This window comes from Anser anser (assembly GCF_964211835.1).
Source record: "Anser anser genome assembly, chromosome: 5".
Classification (NCBI taxonomy): Eukaryota; Metazoa; Chordata; class Aves; order Anseriformes; family Anatidae; genus Anser; species Anser anser.
Genome location: NC_139725.1, coordinates 30,176,915 through 30,199,669, shown reverse-complemented (window position 1 = coordinate 30,199,669; position 22,755 = coordinate 30,176,915). Strand labels below are relative to the sequence as shown.

Here is a 22,755-nt window from a genome sequence, read left to right as displayed (position 1 = left end):
ACAGAGGCAGAACACAAGGAAACAGAACAGCAGGATTATAAGGGCTGGGTAAATCACAGTCCCCCTTCAGCAAGAGTTGGAGCACGCACTCACTGTTAGGAATGTGTTTTTCTTCCCGGAGCAGAAACACCTCCGTATTGCCAGCATTACCTACACCGTGGAGTGATGAGACCAAGGAATCCACAGAAGCCAGCCTTCTCTGAATATACACACCAACAAGAAAGCTAAAAATAAACTGAAGAGTGGGAAGAGGACAGATGTACCTTTTTTTTTTTTTTATAGCTTCCCATTTGGTAGAAGCATATGTTTTTACCTCACCCATTAAGCACCAGCAGTATGATAGATACTGCAGGATTTTAAACCGTGGTATCTCAAATTTGAACCATCTTCTGTTTGGCTCCTTCTGCCTTGAAAAAACATTTGAAATAAAATGGAACAAAAGAATTCTGCACAAATACATATTTTACTTACGATACCATGTCTCATAATAAGACTTTAGCACTTGACGTTGCCCCAGACTTGGACAGAAGTTCACAGAATGCTCTGTAGCACTGTTAGCAGCTGCCTGATCACACTTAGACAAAAGCAACAACCACCATATGACTGTTTTGTTTAGTCTCTCTGGTTCAATTCTACCCACAATATATCAGATGTCTACCTCGAGGACCCTCAGCTTTGATGTGAAGTAGCTTTTGCTACTCCCTCTCTCCCCCCTTGACTACCTCTCCCAAAAGGCTGCTCAGAGCCCACAGCCAACTCTCACCTTGCTGCTTCCAGACTCTGCAGAGGAGCAGATACCTGCAGCTGTGCAAAAGGGAGCACATGCCTGAAAGGCAGGCAAGGATATTGTGATTTTGATCTTAAATTGCTTCACCAAAAGAAGAAAATAATGATTGTTGAGCAAGCTTCTTATGAGCAGTGATCATATTCCTAGCTTTGGGAATGTTCTGGTAGCTACCTGAAATATATGGTGGCCTGGGGCAAGGGGCACAAAGGATGTGATTAGGATCTCAGTCTTTCTTCCCTCTCTCCCCGAGATCAGACACACTCCCTTTCACCTCTCTCCTTCCAGCGCTGGTCTCTTCAAGGCAAAGGCTCTATAAACTCCCCTACATCTTCAAGGAATACAACCTACAAGTGGGGGGTGGAGACGGCAGCAAATTTCCCAGATCAATGGCCATTTGAAATTCAGACATATGGCTGAAGCCCTACAGCTGCATGTGTTAATTACCACACGTGTCCCCTGTAAAGCAGTCTGTTAAACACAAAAAGAAAACAGAAGAGAAAAAAGCCGTTCCAGGGGATTAAGTAAATAGTCTAAATTTTTGACCCTGCTCCCCCAGACACATGCCTGTGTATTAGAACACAAGCTCCCTTCCTTTCTCCCGACACCTGCACACCGAGGAAGCACAAGACCCCTTGCATCTCTAGCCATGTGCACTGAACCTATCTCAAAGTGTACTTTCACCCTTCCAGCCCCCCCTGCTGCCTCTTCTCTCGCCAGCCCCTCTCCCTTTCTCCTTTAGAGGACTAATTCCTGGCTGACAACCAGACCGGCCTTGGGCTTACAATACGCCTTTTCATTTCCTTGCAGGCAAAGAGAATGGATACCTCACTGCTACATGTATATTGCATGTGCGCAAACTAGGGAAAGGGAGGAAAATATATTTTTTTTTTCATTGTTTCTTTTTTCAGGTTGTTTTTTTTTTTTCTTTCCTCTCAGACCTTTAAGAGAGGAATTCAGAACTCTGAGTGAGCACAACTCTGCTTTCTAACATGATTGCCCCAGCTAGTTCTCTCCAAGATCTGTGTTTAGTCTAAAGCAGTTTTTATATGTGATTATGAAACTGAAGGAATAGTTTTTCTGTATAAGGGAAGGGATAAAGAAAAATTGAGGGAGGCAGATGAGTAAGTAGAGTAACTGAGTTGTGCTGGAAGGACCTCCAAAGAACCTAACATGCTTGAGAAGGAAATCAGTATGTATTGAATATGGATCACAAAAATGAAACTGTTCAGGTACAAGTGACACCTCATTCTCAAACTTAAAATATTTGTATTTTATGAGAAGGAAGATCATTCCATGATGTTACAGACTGCCAGACATCTACAGATTGACAGCTCAAGATAAGCTTGACTGAACTTAAGAGCCATCGTCAACTAAAGGTGTTTTTGTGAGCAGCTGAATAGCCAAGATGAAACCTGTCATGTCGTTACACTTAAGAATTGCCTTGCTGCAGCACCTAAAGGTCCCATCAGAATCTGAGCACCAAGCTGAGCACAGTAACGTGGAGTAAAAGGCAGGGATGCAGCCCAGAGAAATGCAGCCTCTGAGGAAGACTTCTCCCATCCCTTCCCGTTATCAAAAAGTTTTCTAATACATCTTCCTTGACATCAATATAAAAATAAATAAATAAATAAAACACCAGATGAGTACACGGAGGGAAACCATTATTGCAGCTGTGCTTTAGTTTTCATAGGTGCCATCTCAGGAACTTGAACAAAGACTGTGGTTGCACATCCAGCCTCCCCATACCTTACTAATGAACACACACGCTGCATGTGTTCAAGCTTTCCCATCACAGTTTTGTAGCTTATCTCCTGCATAGAGAGATGTTGATAGAACTCATTGGGTAAAGGGCCTGAAAGGAGTGCAATTCCAGCCACATTGAACAGAACCACTGCCCCCAAAATTTAAAATACATTTCCCATTGCATTACTCTGGTTTGAGGAAAAACAACACTAACATTTAGACGTCTAGATTCTTCTGCAGGATGCAAATACTCAAAAACAAAATAGGATCATGTTAGGCTGGTAGAAAAAAAATTCTAGGTTAATTTATCTGAAAACACATCAATTCCTCCAATTTATCCAGAGGTTTGTTTTTAAGAAAAAAAAGAGCTACAGAAGACAGGAAGTCTAGGGTTATTAATTTCAAAGTTATAACGATGCTGTTTTAAAGGATCTAGAGAAATACATACTGTAATAGCATAACATCTTGGCATACTGATCCGGATATTTGAAGAGCTCGGGAAGATTCTTTTTTAAATAGCTCTTTAAAAAAGAAAAGGTGTTGAGGTCACATAGCTATGAAGTATTTCAACAAAAAGCAGCCCACAGTCCCTAGAACTATTTCTATTTCTTTTCTCTGCAAGCTGTAATTGGTCAGACACCAGAAATCTATGTATAGCACATAAACAGTTAATAATACTTTAACAGATGTTGCTTAATCAATTGTTAGTCTGCTTATTAGATCTACTCACCAGGCTGCTCAATACCATGACTTAATCATTTAAAAACCTTTACAGCTGTCCTTAAGACATTACAGACATAAATAGTCTGTAGATTGCTATAACAACACTTGTAAACTACAATTTTATTAAGTCATATTATATAGACTAACCTACAGATTAGAACTGGTTCTTTATAGATGAAAGCAGAATTCTTGCATTATATCAAACAAAATATACTTTAAAACAAAATTTGCCTTCTGCTTAAACTTGCCAATGAAACTTTCTCCAGCCTCAAATTTGATACATATGTTCTGAGGCCCACAGAAAATGTCTTGATGAAAAGCTAAACAATTTCAGACAAGTCAGTGACGTGGGGACCCAAAAGGATTGTTTTTAATTCTACTGTTTACGTAACAATTTTGAGGTTGAATTTTTCTTCTAGACCTTAATATTTCAAAAATTCTGTTTCATTAGTGAGACAAATCTAGGTGCTTCCTAGAACACTGCTCTGTCCTTGAAAAGTGATCCAGTATCCGTGGTATTGAGAAACTACGTGCCTCTGTTCTTACGGAAACTGATCAGGATTCTCAGGTAAAAGCTGGGTTCTCTATCTTACAAAACCAGTACTATTAGCACCACTGGCAAACTACAGTCTGCTATACCCGTGAAATTCACTTGCTTTCTACAATTACATTTGGTTGGCCTTTAACAGCAAATTTGCATACTGCGTATGATATAGGAACAGCGATAAGAACTAGACTGAATTCTTAACATCTGCAAACAGACAAGCCTACAGATTAGTGATATTTACAGATTCCTTTTCATTATTTTTTTAAATGGAAAAGCAAACTTTAATTCCCACCCTAAGTTTGCTTGGAAATACAAATATGTACTAATCAAAAATTTATGTACTGCTAACTTCATCTACAGAATATTTTATTCGCAGCTCACTGAGGCCTTTGCAGGACCTTTGCAGCCCTATCGTTGCACTAACTTCTCCCAGTTCCTCCTCAGCCACCTGAGTTCTCACACCCGTTTCACAGAAAGCCACTATCACATGGTGGGACAAATAAAGCTTTTGCACGTAGACAGCTTGGAGCATTCGTATAGCACCACCACAGCAAGTCTGATGCTGTCAGAAGCAGATGATTTACCCGTGCATAGCACAGCTTGACTCTCCACATAGTGACACTACACACGGACAATTTGTGTACATCTGTCAATATTTTACCAAGAAAAGACCTGACAGGAAGTGTCAGTTCTTGCTTAGGTATACTTAGGTATATAAACAGTTCAGCAAGCAATTTTTCCATGAAAATTTTCTCTCATCCAGACTTACAAGTTGGGATATTATTTATCTTACAATAAATAACACACAGGATCCAGAATTGTGTGAGTAGCACTACAGACTTAGTACCTGCCTATGTTCTGCAAGAAATTCATCATGAGATGGCAACCACCAGTTAGAACCATTGCTTGACTTCATTCTGCCCAAGTAAACTTGTATCTCTTTCACCTGGCTGATGGAGGCCCTGTGATACTCTGTCTTTTTTGTAGCTACTACAAGCTGCTAAAGACATCACAAAGCACTTTCTCATTATTTATCGGGTTAGAGAGGCAGGTTTAATTGAGTGCTTGAAGCTTGGTTTGTGCAATAGCACAGCTCTGCTTAGGATTCAATCAGTACCTTGTTGAATCCAGAAAAAAACAGAGAAGGCAAAGACTGAAGTCTCAGCTTTCAGTGACGTACACCTTTGACAGCCCTGTCTACAGAGTGGGACGTTTTTGTCAAGATGTTATCTGTTCATACTTGTGAGATGTACTAACTGCTGCAGAGGCGGGATGTTCCCCTCCCCACAAGCAGGCAGCAGGTGAATTAGTGCTGGCTGCACCTGACTTCTTACCACCAGCAGACAAAGCTTCCAGGTCTCCATGTACAAACACTTCCATTTATTTACATTAGCACAAGCCGTCCTCCGCTTAGGTTTGCCTGAGGAGAGCATTCACCCTTTACTGCTCGGTCTAATTACTGACTCAGACTAATGGCTCATTACTGATTCAAATTGCTCAGTCTACTGGCGGCACAACTAGTCCATTAACATTTGCTGCAAGTAAGGCTCTTGGAAACCAGCAGGAAAAGAGCCACAGAATGGACCCACTTGCCCACAGCTCCAAATGAGATTTTCCTCTGTGCCCGTTTCTTGCAGCTAAACCCACAAGGAAGAACCCCATTCCAGATTTTTAACTGACAGGAATTTTAAGTTGTTTATCTTAGGTTCCTCAAATTGCTTCAGTGCTTTCTTGAAGAAACTCAACTTGTCTGCAAACTCATTGGGCAAAGCTTTTCGCAACTCCATGGGAAAGTCAAAGCATGGAATTCAATGCCTGCACATAAGACAGTAAGCGTAAAACGTCTCCACCCAGACTTCGCCTCCCGTGGGGCCATCAGAGCTCACATTCCACTAACATCACCGTACCTGCCCCAGGCTCAGGGAACTGCAGATGTTGTTACCAGCTTTTGCAACAGGGAAACAAAGCTAGTCAAAACAGGCTTGGAACTTCATACACTCCAAGAGATTTCATGAAAGAAGAAAGGAGTTCATACATACCATGCAAGACTCTTCACAATGACTGACATCAACAATTCAGTCAGCCCATATTTACCTGTACTTGCATCATCTTTTAATCCCAGATTAGAGAACTACACTTCCTTTCCCATTTCTTTCATTCAGTTTATTTAAAATGATATTAAGACCTCTCATGGCATCCAGAATAGTTACAATGACTAACAAACCACTATCCCCACCTAGATTTTCACCTTCTCTCCTTTCTGACCTCCACTTTTAATTCGCTCTGCTTCCAGTTTTAAGTAAGAAGACTGCATGATTTAATGAAGATAAAAAGCAGCCACGTGATTTATTATCCCTGTCTCCTGAACAGCCTACTTTTTAAAAGCCTGCTTGGTGACTGTGAAAAACACTACTCGTGGCTGCAATATGCCAAGTCTGCATCTTTGAGTCCTAAAGCACCAACATTCCACGGATAAAGAAAATAAAGTTTTGTTTTGTGCTTGCTTGTTTTGTTTCCAACGTGTGGCACAACTTGCCTTTGGCTGGAAAGGAACAATCTGCATTCTTTAGGCAGGGAAGAAATCCAGTCATGTTGGCTCCAAGGATGCCTTTCACTGCATCTTAAAATATTAAGAAGTTCCCAGTGGGAGGGGGGGGACGGAGATCCAGCACTCTAGGGGACTGTGTGCATCTTCCAAGTCTCTCAGGCTTTCAAACTAAGCAGCAGCTGGAGTAAATTAGTGCAAGAAACTCCTTGTGAGAAAGGATTGTACAAGGCACAAGCAGGAATATGGAACAAACAGTAACAAATCTGCAGTTTCTGGATATCCTAATCCCACCCAGGAATAACTGCAGCCTACGACAAAGGTCCTGGACACTTGTTCTGCACCTGCCTGAAGGAACAGTGTATGTCAGCCTGGCTGGGCTACTTCATCTTCTAGGTAAGGAGTATCCTTCCTCATTTTCACTTCAGGATCACTCAGTCCATCTGGAGAACCAAGTTTAGAGCATCTTAACATAGTTCCAAGTCATTTGTTCAGAGCCTCACTACTCTCACAGCACGGAGGTCAGCTGAATGACCCATTTTCATCGGGAGGCTGGCTGTGCAGGAAGGGCTGCTCTGCAGCCAGCCAACCATCACCAGCAGCCCAGAAGCTGTATTTCCCATCGTCTTGTGCTCCTACAGTGTGCAGCGCTCTTCAAGTGAGGATGCCAGGGCATATGGTGCTGGGTGGTGTTGGTCCAAGCACTGCCAGAGAGGCAGTACCACCTCAACACTCCCCACTTTGTTAAAGGCGTGGACTGAAATATTTGGAAAACCTGTCCCTTAGCACAGAACAGCACCGTGCACCATGCAAGAAAACAAAGAATTAAGAGTGTTAGTCTACTCCAAAAAGGTTTGAGGAGAGGGCAATAACAGTGGAAAGACAAAAACCTTATCAAGCTTCAGTGCACCTGATGAACCGTAACTCGGGACAAACATTTGGCACTGAGCTGCGTTACATTAGGGCACTAGGCCTTAGAGATGGAGGGGATGAGAGGTCCTTTCGTGGGTCAGACAGACAAACCTGAAAGGACTTTGTTTATAGAAAATTCAAGCAGGCTGAATTCAGACAGGAGAAACAGTGGTAAATGTCTGAACTGCAAGTCCTGGAGAACCCAGGCTTCCATTCTACCATATAAGAATAAATCACTGCTTCCCTGGGCCCAGGTCTTTGCCTTCCAGCAGCAGAGCACTCCACACACACAGAACAAATCAGTACTGGCTATTTTAAAGTTTTAAATTTGGTGCCAATTTGATTTGATTTAAATTACCTTACAGGGCAAATTATATGAGTAACTGGCATTACATCATACAGAAACAGCAGCAATGAAAACACAGACAACCAGAGCACAGGATTTAAAAATAAAAAGGATTTCTTGCCAGCATTTTTGCCTGTTCTCTGCAGAAAGCTCCACAGAGCCACTTCTGGAACTACATATCAAGCCAATGCCATTTTCTTTTCATCAGTAATGAGACAGCCCGTGAACAGGAAGCACGTGTTACTTCACATCTTCTCCATCATACCTATTGATCTCTACAAACTAAGCCAAAACATTTGAAGAAAGAGAGCTATTACTGACAGCCGGTCCTTTTCCTCTTCCAACATTAATTTGTCTCTCCTAGAGGGCAGCTAATATGCTACTAAAGTCTCCCCTTTCACTTGTTACCTAATAGCCTAAGCCTACCCACCTGTACAGTTCCCTAGGCAGGGCAGCCTCTTTCCAAAGAACTATTTTGCCCTGAAGGCTTGAAAGGCATCAACATCATACAAAGTTTATTAGCTCCATATTTTACATTCCTGTATGAATGGGACAAAGGAAATCACATCTGAGAGTCTTAGCTATTCCTTCACCTCCTGAAAGAGCCTATTCTGTGCCAGATAATACTATTTGACCCAGGGACTCTCATCCAGGGGTGGAAAGAGGAGTGTGGAAATTCCAAAAGCTAAGTCAGATGGCAGTTGCTCAAAGTGACCACTTCAGAATTTTCCAAAATGTGCCTCTACAAAGTCATCATTGACCCAGTTCCTGATAGACTCCTCTTCATCATGTCGTTTTTGTCTTCCTGCAAAGGGCTATCTTTACAGAAAGACTCAGAACACTCCGCTAAAACGGATGGTTATAGCCACGCTGGCTAGTCACAAGCCTTCAGAAAAGCCAGGGCTCCTGTGAATGATTTGCATGAAGGAAGCCAGGCTGCCTGTTTTTGGTACTGGCTTGCTTTCCACAAAACCCAATACTGGAATTCTGGATCACAGCAATAAGTCAAAAAGAAGCACTGATTAGTGCAAATTAATTTTTAGACCAAACATTCTTCACAAGCCAAAAGAATAATGCTAACTCTCCCAGATGTTAAACCAAATTATTTCAATTCAAATCATTTCACATTTTAAAAGTCCTGTACAGGCTATTTAATAATTGCTCACCAGGATTTTTCTGACATGATGGAGAAAGGCTTGTGTGGGGGCTTTCAACAGATGAACATTCAGAATTGGAGGGGATGTAAAGTTTACATGATTGCTTGAAGCATGCTGGTCAAAAGGGAGATGTTTTCCTTTTCTTGACAGCTACTGACTGCACAGAATGTTTCTCCATCCATGTGACCAAGCTTAGCATTCTTAAAATAGGATGCCACAGGGAGCACCAAGAAGAGTCAATTTATATTACAGATTTTAGATTAATTCCTTTCATTTATAGTTTTCTTCTGTATGTTGAAGCTTTTGAGTTAATAAAAGGGGTGAGGTAGGGGGAAAAAAAAACTCCGACATTTTCCCCTTTGCTCTGTTTCTTAAGAAATCCAGTATCAGCTGCTTCCAATTCCAGAACAGACCTGAACTACTCAGGTAGGAAGCCTACAAACAACCGGCCCTTCTAAAATAATGCGGATTGCAAGAGCTACTTGATTTGCTTGTATTTCAGGCTAGGCTAACAATAATTGTATTAGAAGTATGATAACAATGTGTTCAGGTGGCAATTACACAGGCTGTGAAGTTTAACACTTAATTACAGGTTTACAGAGACACATCCTTATCTGAAGAGTAAGAAGCACACTTCAGCATTCAGGCTTAAATAAGCAGGTCTCTTTGCATCTTTCTTCTCCCTACCTTTTCCTAAGCTACCATACACAACCAACAGACTGTAGAGCAGATACACTCAAAATGCATCATTGCTTTGAGCATAACAATCTATAATTCCTCTTAAGTGCCTTCAGGACTGGACAGTCCCAGCATGGAAGATGTTTTTCAAACTAAAATTAGGCATCAAGGTAGGCATTTTCTTGCATTTTGAAGTCTCAGAAGTAACTGATTTGAATTGATTTATGGATGAACCGAATTATGGAGAAGACTATCCTGGAAGTTATTGAAAACCACCTGAAAGACAATGTGGTCATTGGTCACAGCCGATATGGGTCACAAGGGAAAAGTCCTGTTTAACGAACTTTATTTCCTTTTATGACAGGATTACCCACATAGTCAGCCAAGAGAAGCCAGTTGATGTAAACTTTTTGGATTTCAGTTAAGCTTTCAATATTGTTTCTCACAGTACCCTTCTGGAAAAAGTGTCCAGCATACAGCAAAACCAGAACATTACCGGTGATAAATGATAAATGACTTGGATGCAGGACTCGAGGGCATAACGAGTAAGTTTGCAGATGACACTAAATTGGGAGGAGCTGTTGACTCTCTGAAGGGTAGAGCAGCCTTGTAGAGAGATCTTGGCAAATTAGAGGGCTGAGCAATCACCAGTCATGTGAAGTTTAACAAGAGCAAGTGCTGGATGCTACACCTGGGACAGGACAACCCTGACTGTATGTATGGACTGGGGGACGAGAGCCCTGCAGAAAGGGATCTGGGGTTTCTGGTCAATAGCAAGTTGAATACGAGTCACCAGTGTGCCCTGGCAGCCAAAAGGGCCAGCTGTATCCTGGGGGTGCATCAAACACGGCACAGCTAGCTGGTCAAGGGAAGGGACTGTCCCTCTCTGCTCTGCTCTGGTGCGGCCTCACCTCGAGCACTGTGTGCAGGTTTGGGCAACACAGTATAAAAAGGACAAAACTGTTAGAGACCATCCAAAGGAGGACTATGAAGATGGTAAAGAGTCTAGAGGGCAAGACGTATGAGGAGCAGCTGAAATCACTTGGTTTATTCAGCCCAGAGCAGAGCAGGCTGAGGGGAGGCCTCATGGCGGCCTGCAGCTTCCTCATGAGGGGAGCAGAGGAGCAGGCGCTGAGCTCTGCTCTCTGGGGACAGCGACAGGGCCTAAGGGAACAGCATGGAGCTGGGACTGGGATGGGGCAGGCTGGGAGTTAAGAAAAGGTTCTACTCCCAGAGGGTGGTTTGGCACTGGGACAGCTCCCCAGGGCAGTGGTCATGGCAGCAAGCCCGCTGGAGATCAAGGAGTGTTTGGACAATGCTCTCAGATACGTGGTTTGATTTTTGGGTGGACCCATCTGGAGTCAGGAGTTAGACTCAATGATCCTTGTGGGTTCCTTCCCACTCAGGATACTCTATGATTCTATGATTTAGAGTTAGTAGTAACAGTCCTGCTTCACATATCAAAACAGATACTTCTCAGGAAAAAGCCTTCCTCCTCTTCAGCAGGAGTGAGGTTGCACTCAGCACAGTTTTCTTGCAGTAAGAAGAAACTAGAAAGCTGACTCTGAATGGGGGGTAAGGAGGAAGATGGATTGGAAATCACAGCATGTAGAACACCTAACGACAAACTTGACTGCTCATCAAACTTGACTGTTCATCCTCCAAAGACTATTTCAGTGAATGCAAATTGGAGGACACAGGGAAGGGCTACTAATACACACAGGAGACTGAGAGCAACATATCCAGTGCCTTGCTCAGGAAAAGCAAGGACCAAAGAAAGCAGTGAAAGGAAGGAGGACCAATGCTTAATGCACAAAAGGGTGAGATCTGCAACAGCAGCTATGGTTTAATCTAACTCTGCTCCAGCTGGCCAGAGGGTTTTATGCAGAACAATTAAAGAAAACACCACCTTTTCAATGCATGTAGGGCCACAACCATTACATTAGCACTCCCAACTCCCAGGGTACTAGTCATACTGCTAGCCTTTCTAATCTCCAGGGATTTTACTGAGAATGCTCAGTAGCTAACATCAAGGTGAAAAAAACAAAGGTTATCCTGTATCTGCTGCCCCTTTGGGAAGCTCTGCTTTCATTTATACATCTCAGCGACCAGCACAGAGCAGAACACACAGTTTTTCAGTCCCCAGGGTGATGCACAGACTGTCATCTTACTTGTCCTACTGCACGGGGAGGTCTAAAGGCATGTAAGCCTCTCACACACAGACCTGTTTAGAAACCCAGGTTCTAAGTTATCTCACAGACTTGGCTGGGCAACTGCTATTACAAAACAACTTGCTGAAGCACAGGACTTCACTCACCTTTCCTTCCTGAGTTACCCTGGCCTGATGGTTTATCAGTTACAGAACCTAAAGGGGAAAAAAAGGAAAGAAAAAAGACAACTTTTTAGATGTTGAACAATCACACAAAACGTGTAATATTACATGAAAACAGTCAATATCTAAGCCCACAAAGTGTCTATTTACTTGCCAACAGCTTGGTTTAGGATTCAGAGTTCCTGTGGCTTCAACCAACTAGGAGAGCATAAGAAAGTTTTATGCATTAAGGATGTTAAATCAGGATGTGGGTAAACAAGAAATCTTTAGTAGCTGGATCCAGTGATTTGAAAAAGCTCAACACAGCAGTGCACTAGTAAGAAACCTGGAATAAATCCAAGGGCAAGAGGGAAAGATCAATAAGAGTCACTTCTTTGGTTTGCAAACGTCAGGAAGAACAAATCAAAAACAGGTGGTGAGAGTGTACAGGGAATGCAAGGGGCAGTATTCTAAAGGAAGGGATTAAGTGGGACAATTTCCAGAAAATGGATTTCAACCAAGCGCTGAACATCCCCAGCTGTTTGAGAAGGGACATTGGATAAGATCCAGCATGTACTCAAATAGGACACATCCTGTTTTTTTCTAATTTACACTTCAAGCTTCATATTATATATATGATTCTGCACTTGTTTCTGCAGTTTGCTTTAGTGCTGCATCATGAAATTTTCCACTAAAACTTGAGCTGATAATAAAGGCTTTCTTAACAAATCTGTTACCAAAATGTAAAAATCTATGACAAGCTTTTTTTTTTTTTTTTGTGGAATAGCTTTATTCCCAGGGAAATGCTTCTGCTGTGCACCATTATTAAACAGTTCCAGTGATTACTGATCATGCAGGAAACATGGATCTAAAGTCAGTTCCAAGGAGGCAGCTCTGACAGGCCCAAGAGTCCAGTCAAGACAAGCCCTAAGCTTTATTGCCTAGGTACTTTCACTTGCAGATCTGTTCATCACAGGTCTACTGCTGAGTTACAAGTAGGAAGCACATACACAATATTAGTTGTCATAGGCTAACATCTGCATGTCCCACAAAACGCAATAACTCTAGGTTCTTGGTAAAACAATTTTATAAACAGCTCATGATTAAGTGAACAAATCAGCAAAACATCCTCTAAAAATGCCCTACCAAAAACATATTTAGCCAACGATGGAAGAAAGTCATGCTCTAAGCCTTAAGCCAAATTACTGTAGCATTTTACCTGAAACAAAAATAGGATATTAACCTTATTTTCTTTCTGTGTACCTGTAAAACACTAAGCATCCCCTCTAGCTACAGTATTTGACTCACTAGTCCCCAGGCAGCTCCCCAACTTAACTTGAATTCTCATGCAAGTCACTACATTTACTTATTACCCACAACACACCCTAAAGCAAAGAAGATGTGAACAAAGTGAGAAGGATTTAAAAAAAAAAAAAAAAAAAAGAGTTTGACTGTTGCCATGCTCCCAATCTAACAGGCAAACATGGCAAGGTGTGAGAGCAGCAGTGCATCAAATACCTTTAGGGTGCAGATTGCAAAGCATGATGCCAGAGGCAGCAGTCCCTACATGGCATTACTTAACACATTGGACAATCCTATTCTCACCATCTTTTCTTTTCGGGGGGCAGGTGGACATGATTCTAGTGTTGCCCTTGAATTCTCTCAAACAGCACAGAACAGCTTCCCATCCCTTCCTGTGCCTGGTGTACTGCTGCTGCCACAGCAGCTCTGCTCACTGCAGCTCATAAAGCTAAGGCCATATGAAAATCTAGAGCCTTCCCCCAGCCCCATCCCATCTGAGCCATGGGATGCTGTATTTGACTGCAGGAAGAAACACTTCAGTTTACTTTAAGTACAGAAGGTGATGATTTGGGAAGCTTAAATGCTGCTCTGACAGCCTCTGAAGGCAACAGGACTATGACCCAACTCAATTCAGCCTGAGAACCATTTCTTTAAAATACATCTCATGGAAAAGAGAGATCCCATCTGTTATGGGGATTCTTGGGTTTGGTGTACACAGCAGTACTGTGGCTTTTGCCTTGGCTACCAAAAGCCGTGATTCTACTCTGTTACTTTAGTGTTCTGTCCTCAGTGAGCCTTGCACCCTAGCTGCCAGGTGAAAATGCCACAGCCCACGCTTCCTTGCAGGTTCCAAAAGCCAGCAAACAAACAGGGAGATACAAGCAGCAACTGCAGTTTTAAGTTGGGTGAACTGGCCAAGTCACCTGAAAAGATTAAGCACTCTGAATTGGACATGTCCTCCCCATGCCCCTTCGGTTACCAAACGGGTATTTGTTGAAGCCACTCCCACAGTACCTGAACATACAGGAGTTTTGTTCTGTACAGAAGAACCGCTAATAGGCTTGCCATCAGGTGTCACACACCAGCAGTATCCCGTGTAGGTATGGCACTGCACCTGTTTGATAAAACAAAGAGCAGGCATTTCATTTCTCACTCTGTCACCCACCACTACTGTTATAGTCCAGCACCTTAATGGAAGTCCCAACCCAGAAGCATCCTGAAGAAATGCTTCAGAGCAAGGAGATCACACAGAAGAGTATATTTGATTTTGGTGGACATGTTTTTTGACAAAGACTTTCTCCTTCCACCTCCCTCCCCAAAGAAAGGTTATTTCTCCTACTCCAACTCCTTTAGCTGCAATTCAGGAGGCAAAGGAAGTTACAGATACTCAGCTGAGAACACTTCAGTTTGGGTACGCAGCAGTCATGTCTCAGCTCATTCCACCCTCTGCTAAATCCTGTTTACTATTCACCATTAAATAATTTCTCCTCAGAGTCCCACTGCATCCCAGCTGCAATGTGGCAAGGCCACCTCAGCCCATTTCCACAGCCACTGCTGGAGAACAGTGGTCTGTGGGCGTTGCAAGAGCATTTTGTTAAGTAAACACAGCTAGAAAAACACAACACTTGACTTGCTATGTTAACAAACCTTCTCCAGATAGATTTGAGCTCTCTCCTGTTACTATGTCAACTCCAGCAGTAGGAGCAAGATGCTTGCTCTTTGCATATTGACAAGGACTTAGGAGCATTTGATGAAGTCTGTAATGAGCCAAAAGGTGCACAGCATAAGATTCAATTTGCTCATCTTTAAAGCTCTGCATCTGAACTTAATGTCTAGAATTGCCCGGCTCTTTCCATCGCTATGGAAGGACACCAGAATGACTAGTTTGGAGGTGGACCTCTAAAGTGAGAAGCAATAAATCCTGATCTAGCAGACTGGTCTTAGCGATGTCTCTGCAGGTATTAGTCCAGTGGCAGTACAGTTTCATCCAGCTTAACAAATCTAATTGCAGCTTTTGCCTCAGCTTTCACAGAATGATCAGCGCTTGGATGAATTCTGGGTGTCTTCTGACTTCCCTTGAGACAAAAATAAATAATCATCATAGAGGGATTGGTGTAAAAACTGTCTGTTTCCAAAATCCTTCTCAGCAAATGCACTTTCAGTTGTGGGCAAGTCTGTACCTCAGTAACACCAGCACCTGGAAATGGTATAGAAATGTCTACACTATTACAGGCTTGAGATGGCTCCATCATACACTTCTGATAAAAAACCATGACATGAAATCTGCTTTTTTATTTCTATTTTTCCAAGGAAGTCCTCTGAAGCTGATTTCCCATTCTAGTCCTCCCCCCAGAGAACTGGTGAGCACCGGGGTGTTTGTACCATTCCCTCCCTTTGGGACCCTTCACAACTAGAGTAGTTATTCCCCCTTGCTGACAGCTGGCTCTGATTCCCCAAGGTAGCAGTTTGCTCAGAGACTTAATGATGGTCTTTTTAAAAGGCTTTAAGTATCACATAAAACATGATCTAAGAGCAATTATAACACAGTACCACGTGTTTACCTTGGATTTTACTAAAGCGCAAAGCAATCATTTTGCCTCAAACAAACGCACGGTTAGCAGCCAAAATCAACAACAATCTCATGTACCCACATTATTAGTCACTGTCACTGCTATCTGCACACTTTTTTTTATTCTCTTAATATATCACAAAATTGATTGCAAATTGCTCAAAAGTGCTGTGAATATAATTAGCAATAATCAAGTTGCAAAATATTTCTTATTGCTCAGTCTAATCAATGGCACATTCAAGACGTGATAGAAAAACTTGTTTTTTTTTTTTTTTTTTTTTAGGTGTTTAGTGCTTATCTTTGCTTATTGCACACGCTACTGTATTCCCAACAGCACAAGAAGCTGTCTTTACACCTGAGCATTAACTGTAAAAATCTTGCCCAGAGATGAAGTCAAATTCCAGGATAGCGTCCCAGATTTGTAGGGCAAGACCATTCCATGTCACATTACAGAAAAAAAGCATTTGTCTGTATTTTGGACCACTCTTTCAGAATACTACTATTCTTTCAGAATACTACTATTTGGACTCAAATATTTTCCAACAAAAATATATCTTTTAAGTATTTCTCTTTTTGCAGTAGCTGCAGTAGTATATAAAAAAGTGAGTGCATCATCTACTTCAGGAGCTCCCCGTGTACCCAGCATTAAAAAAAAATAAAAAAAAAACAGGTGTTAGTGACTTGAAAGTTATTTAGCCAAACCTTCAGAAAATAGCAAAGTTGATGGCAGAGGAGTCCAAAAAAATGTATTGGAAATTGAGGATAACTAAAAGCATAGTATGCAACTCATCCCAGTGGAGAGCTACCAATTATATGCCACTCACTTATGCCATTTAAACACAATACATTAATAAAGGCAAAGTAATTTCTTGAATAATTAAACTAAGCAAGTCTGATCTTCTCTGGACTGGTATCTCATGGCACCTTTCCCACCCCGTCATGAAAACAAAACAAAAAAAAAACAACAACGAAACGACAACAATCTCAGATTGACAGCACTTGCACACCAACCACATGTGCTACTGCAGCACCAAAGGGCTTCCCTACTACGGATAATACGAGTCATGAAACCTCAGCCCTTATCCTTTCATTCCTAAAGAATGGACAACTACCCATGAAGAACACACACTTCAGAAACCTCCCAAAAATCACTGCAGTTGACTTTCCTGCATGTCTTCATGTTTGATAGATGCTACCTTTCACCATGGTACCTGACCAGGTCTTTCTATATTTAGGTGTCGTAACAATATTGGTCTTTAGACTAATAAGAATTTGTAGTTTAAAGGCCGGAGGAAAAAAAGAAATGGGTATACTTTTTATCAGTTACACAGTACTGCTACAGTTTAGAAAAATGTAAAGGTAATAGCTGATCTAGGACCATATCCAAGCACTGTGTGTAAACAAAATCGACACTAAATTGTGAACATATTCCAGAGCTCCTGTAGTAAGGAATATTGGAAATCCAATTTTTTGTTATTGTTTTTGTTTAAGTTTTTCACATGACTTTAGGCTTGAGTTTTTGTTTCTAACTCCCATTTGATCTTCTGCCTGAAACTCAACCTCAATCTAATCCCACTCCCACAGCGCAATATTTTTCAATAGTCAGAAGAGTAATAGTGGCACCTGTTTACTGCACAAATCTTACCTTCAGCTACTGAGTTTCTTACTTGGGTTTATCAAAATGCATTTGTTAAGAAGAGTTTCATTTTTTTTCCCTCTCATTAGTCTTCTAAAGCTGACTAAGCTTTGACACAAAAGAAAAAGACTTTATTAATTCTATATACAAAATAAACTTGAGTGCTAACCAAGCTCTGGGTAACAAAAAGCTCATTACTGCAGGAAAGGCTCATTACAAGCTTAGCTTGACATCCCAAATTGACGTACACCTGTCCAACAGCTGAACATTTTAAGTTACATAACACGGAATCAGAAACAAAACCTACAGATCATTCGAGGTCTTTCTGATTCCTTATTAACAGCAACACTTTCAAACAAAAATCAAACTGCAGTTTAAAGCCCTGCAAGCACCTGCATCCCTGATTATGCAGGAGGATCCTCTTTCTGTATTTCTGGGGTGAGAAATACGCCGTCTCAGCTGTGCCTCAACTGAAGAATGAAAAGTATGAGGGACAAGCCCAACTATGCTCTGCTGCCATTGCCCAAATTAAGAGTGTGGCAGCAGCTCCTTATTCCCCCGTGCTATTACCACGTGTGAAATCAAACAGCAGCTACCCCACTAGCCACTGGCAGCATGAATAAACTCCTGCCCTCGTATTCATTACGGTATGAAAGCATTAAAACCATCGTCACTGGCAGACTCCTCTGCCTCTTCATTCCCAAGGGAAAAAGCTGCTGCTGTTTGGGTTTCTTCAGCATCTCACCAGCAACGCCAAAATCAGATTCCCAAACAATTCAAAAACTCAACAAGCAAGCTGCACTACCTCTTCACAACCATTTGAAAAAGGAGAACAAAGGGGTTGTTTCCAACATGGTTATTATACCCTTACAGTAAGCGGTGGCACCTCTGCCCTGGTTTAGATATCTTGCTGTACTGCCTAGCCCCTGGACTGTGTCATCTTTTCTGCCAGGCTAACATTGGCTGACTATTGCCAGAAGTCTGCCTTGCCTTTACTGACAATTGTAGGGAACAATCAGCCTACAACTTAAGCTTGAGCTTCTTTGGAATTGCAACTCCTTAAATCATTCTTGCCACTTTTTTCTGTTCACTGCTCAAATTTAATTCTTCCCAAATGATGTTGTGCAGACATATTCCCATATTCCCAACATGGTTTTATGCAGCAGCTGCCTTCCTCATGCCTATGCACTGCTCAGGAAGCACTTGCTCCATGGGAATTTCATTATTAATATGTAATCGGGAAATAAGTGATTTGTGGCAAAAGCATCTCAGCCACATTCAAGGGCATTCCCAACAGACACACACTGAACAGATATTACATAGCTCAGGAGAGGGATCCCCAGCTAAAATTACACAGACTCTTTCAGAAGCAAAAAGTGACCCCTAACACTAAGGATGCACGATCTTATACTGTTGCTTTCTATAAGGATGTCCACTCCTGTTTTAAGAATCTTTACTCTCTTGACCAGTTCTTCCTTGAAGATATACATAATCTCCAAAGTTGCCACCTCCTTACTCATCCATGGGTTATTCTTAGGTCAATATACAAATGCAATACAAAACAAGAGCTGGAAGAGTAGCAGGCAAGTCTGCAGAGCAGCACTCAGAGACCAATCCAACTAAAGCCTTTTATAGAAAGGTTCTCTCTTAATATTAAAAAATAAGCAGAGGTATCTATTAATCGTAGCCCAGATTCTTTATGAAGAAAGCTTCTTTCTTTCCAGACATATGATTAGATGTTGGAGTGCTCTGGAAGTTTTCTGATGACAGAAAACTGGTCCAACAAAGACAGTTACTGACCCCATCATAAGACGACAGGTTTGCCTGATGTGCTCACAGCAGTCTTAGTGCTGCATCGTAACTGCACCAGCGGCTGCAATTTTGAGAGCCCTGAGCTCAAAGAAACTCTCCAACTATGCTATTGCTCTCAGCCACGTGCATGCAGACTTGCAAGGAAAAGAAACCAAAGCTAAACAGTAGAAGGAGGTGGCAAAATAGCAAGACACCACAAAAAAGCCATAGAAGCTTACATCCCCAAAGCAGGGATAAGATTATTCATGTTCATATTCATTTGTCTGAAACTGATTCTGTTTAAAATCTCAGCAACCTTCTCTCAAAAAATTGCTTGGGGAAAAACTATGAAGAATGCAAGTCTCTCTCAGCCCATGGCAACAAGCCCAATGGCACTAGGCAGCAAAAGAAAGTGCACGGATTACCCAATAGAGCCTGTTGTTTATGAAGAACAGATCACAGCAGGTTAAGTGCAGCATGGAAAGGGAATGGCATTTATGCAAAATACAGCATAACAACAAAAAAAGGAGAGAGCCAGTCTCGGGAACAGAAACCGGTTTTAGTCTCGTCCAATTCTGCACAACAGTATGTGAGCTCGGTTTTGTAAAATTAATCAAATTACTCATATCAAACATTCTTATGTTGTGAATAACTCAAATTTTATCTGCGTGCTTATATTATTATTGGCTAACCGCAGAGAGCTTTTGTTATAGGAAGTAATAGTCCTCTCACAGAGACTGAAATATAACAAAATACCCCTAACTCCATTTTCCAGAGCAATCCACCAGGTCTGCCCCCATTACAGTCACCCCATCGTGCCTGCAATGCCACCACCTCTTCCATGCGACATTTAGATGTATAAGCAGTGCTCAAATGGAGTTTGATAAGATCTTTGCAATACACAAACTCCCCAAATAAGGGAAGCTGCAGACACGGTGCATAAAACAGTTATGAAAACCAAGGAACAGACAGGTTCCTGCTCCCTTTCATGCAGCACACACAAAACCCTTTATAAGTAGCCCTGCCTAGGAAAATTGTACGTCCAAGCAGTAGAATTGGTGGCAACACTTTTTCTCAGTTTAGATTTTGCAAACTATCAAAAGAGACAGTTTATAGGACTTAAGACACCCAGGATATCTTTAACAGGTTCAATCTGATCAAGTCAAGCAGGTTCTTTGAACACTGTTACCTCTACCAAAAATTGTTTCCAAACTATTTTTGAATATTTTTAATTAAACAAATTAAACAAACCCCAGGATATTTTCAAGTCTGATGGTGATGTGGGCCTGAACACCTACTATGTATGCATCTACAAAGAAGAGGTTCAGCTCAAGATCTGAGCACAGTAACAAGATACCTAATATTCGATGTACATGCGCACATCTTCCTTTTCTCTCCGAGTTTTTCTTATTAAAAAATATTTTAGGTAAAAATGTTACATGGCAGGGATGAAGTTGTTGAAAAAATTTCCCTAGCCAACTCTGAAATATGTGCACCTGAGTAGATTCTTGCTGGGACAGGGATCCAGAGTTGAAGACCATGGTGGATATTCCTCCTAGAATCATCATTGTGAGATGCTGCCGTGTTCTAGGCTTTCCAACTGAGATTTTGGAGTTCAGATGGAACTACTCACTGGGTATTGAAGCAGAATAAACTAATAACTGCACAAATCTGACTTCTGCAAGGCCTTGGGCACTTTATGAACTGGCCTACACAGTTCCTCTGCAGAGCAGAACCTGGGGGTGCCAACTCTGTGCAAAAGAGAGGCAGTATCCAAACCACCTCCACCAAACCAGATCTGTTTGCGAGCTGCTGGAAGCAAAAACTGTTTATACTGTTTACCAAAATTCTACAATTTATTCATCCCTTTAAAATCAAATTAAATTAATTTGAACCAGAAGCTAAAAGAAATATTTGTCTCAAGTGCAGATTAAAACCAGTTAGCTTCCTTGGCCATTGTTTTTCATTCACATCTTCAGCAGGGGCAACGACCTTAAGTGCTGCAATACAACTGATGAAGCTGGTTCCTGAGGTATGTGGAACGCAGGGCATTATGATCCAAGGAATGATGTGAATTTCAGTTAATGCCAGTTACAAAGGGATCAGAGGCTTCCTTCCACATGCCAGGTAAAACAAAAGCATTTTAGTGTTCAGAGATAGAACTAAATGGAGGAAGAATGCAAAATATCGCTTGGCCGCCAGCTCAGAATACATAATTTTTGTAAGCAGTTTCACGCTGCTTCTCCACTGAGAACACTGGCAACCCACACTGCCCTGGGAATGTGCAGAAAAGAGGCCCAGCAACTGCTCCACAACCCAGACACCAGTACCAAACTACCAGATAAACCTGTCTGAAATAAAGCTTTATCAACTGCACTCTTATGCCAGCTTATTAGACTTTAAAAAAAAAAAAAATTGAGCTGCACCCCCACTTTACTCTCCAAGAGGCTGATGGACAGCTGACAGAAAATGAAAACTCAGCTTTCCTTCCCCCTTTCTTCTTGAGCTGTGAAGTACAACATGGAACAATTAGCTGGCCACTGTGCTAGGTTTTATACATATTCCGTTCCAGTGCCAACATAACCTGAGCAGCTCTGCACAAAATCAAATTTCAACAGTTGAGACCGCAGTTAGATTGCAAAAAACTGCAGCTACATCTCTTACCCCACCTCCCCAGGATGGTCCACACTGCACACATATGATGCTGCTCCAAAGGAGAAGTATGCAAAGCTGGCAAGATGGATTAAACTTTTCCCACTTCACCGTGAAAAAACAAAAACACTCCCACGTATCAGATAATGGGAGGGTAAGGCTGAGGGGGAACACAGATTTTTGGTGCGTTATCATAAAAAAATCTTTCCTCTTCTTTTCCCTGAGGCATTGCAAAGTGTTTGAACCAGCCCCAAAGCTTTTTGACTCATCTTTTTGAAGCCAATATTGATTCTATTTAGGATATTTTTTTTATAACCTTCAAAAGAATTTGCAAACAACAATAACTAATGAATTCTCAGAATTCTCTGGGGCACAAGGTATCTAGAACAGTGCTAGATATAGGGAAGCTAAAGCACAAGCGTTACATGATCTACCCAATTTCACAAAGCAAACGTCACCAGGGATGCAGAATTTGGGCTTCTGAGATCTGTGCCAAACTAAGGAGACATCATCCCTCTCCTACCTGCCAGGGAACAGCATGTGAACCATTTTTACCATCTAGTTCAGTCAGCACTGGAACACCACTCAATACACTGGTGGTAACAGAGACGAGCATCGCTGTTCATTTCTACCCTGCCTTGGCAATGTCACATCACCATGGCACGAGGGTTAGACTAGATGATCTTTAAGGACTCTCCAACCCAAACCATTCTATGATTAGCAGACTACTCTTCCTCTCAAAATCTCCTTCATGAGTGCTTTCCTTTTGTCACAACTTCAACTTCTTCGGAAGCCCAGTTCAACTACTTGTAAAGGATGCTCAGTGGCCAGGACTGACTAGTGATTTTGTACCAATACTAAAGGCCAACCCTAAGCTTTCTTTGCTACACCTGCCTGGCACAACTGCTCTCAAGAGAAGCAACATCATGAAACGGTCTATTAACCCAGCACTTCATTTAGTTCCAGGAAATAAATACTGAAGAATCAAACCCCCGAACAACTCTCATCCCCTCTCTTCCAGACCCCCAAACCACAACCAAGCCAAGTACAGGAAAC

The 22,755-nt window shown here is 41.8% G+C and overlaps 1 protein-coding gene across 12 annotated transcripts in view; it reads right to left on the bottom strand.

Moving 5' to 3' along the window:
- SMOC1 (SPARC related modular calcium binding 1) overlaps window positions 1-22,755 on the bottom strand; it is a 127,412-nt gene that overhangs the window by 57,290 nt on the left and 47,367 nt on the right. For all 12 annotated transcript variants that reach the window (XM_083836831.1, XM_083836832.1, XM_083836836.1 and 9 more), the window contains 2 exons: window positions 14,066-14,165; window positions 11,756-11,803 (listed from right to left, as the gene is read on the bottom strand). In XM_083836831.1, the coding sequence (XP_083692957.1) occupies window positions 11,756-11,803; window positions 14,066-14,165 (148 nt within the window). The remainder of the gene's footprint in view (window positions 1-11,755; window positions 11,804-14,065; window positions 14,166-22,755) is intronic.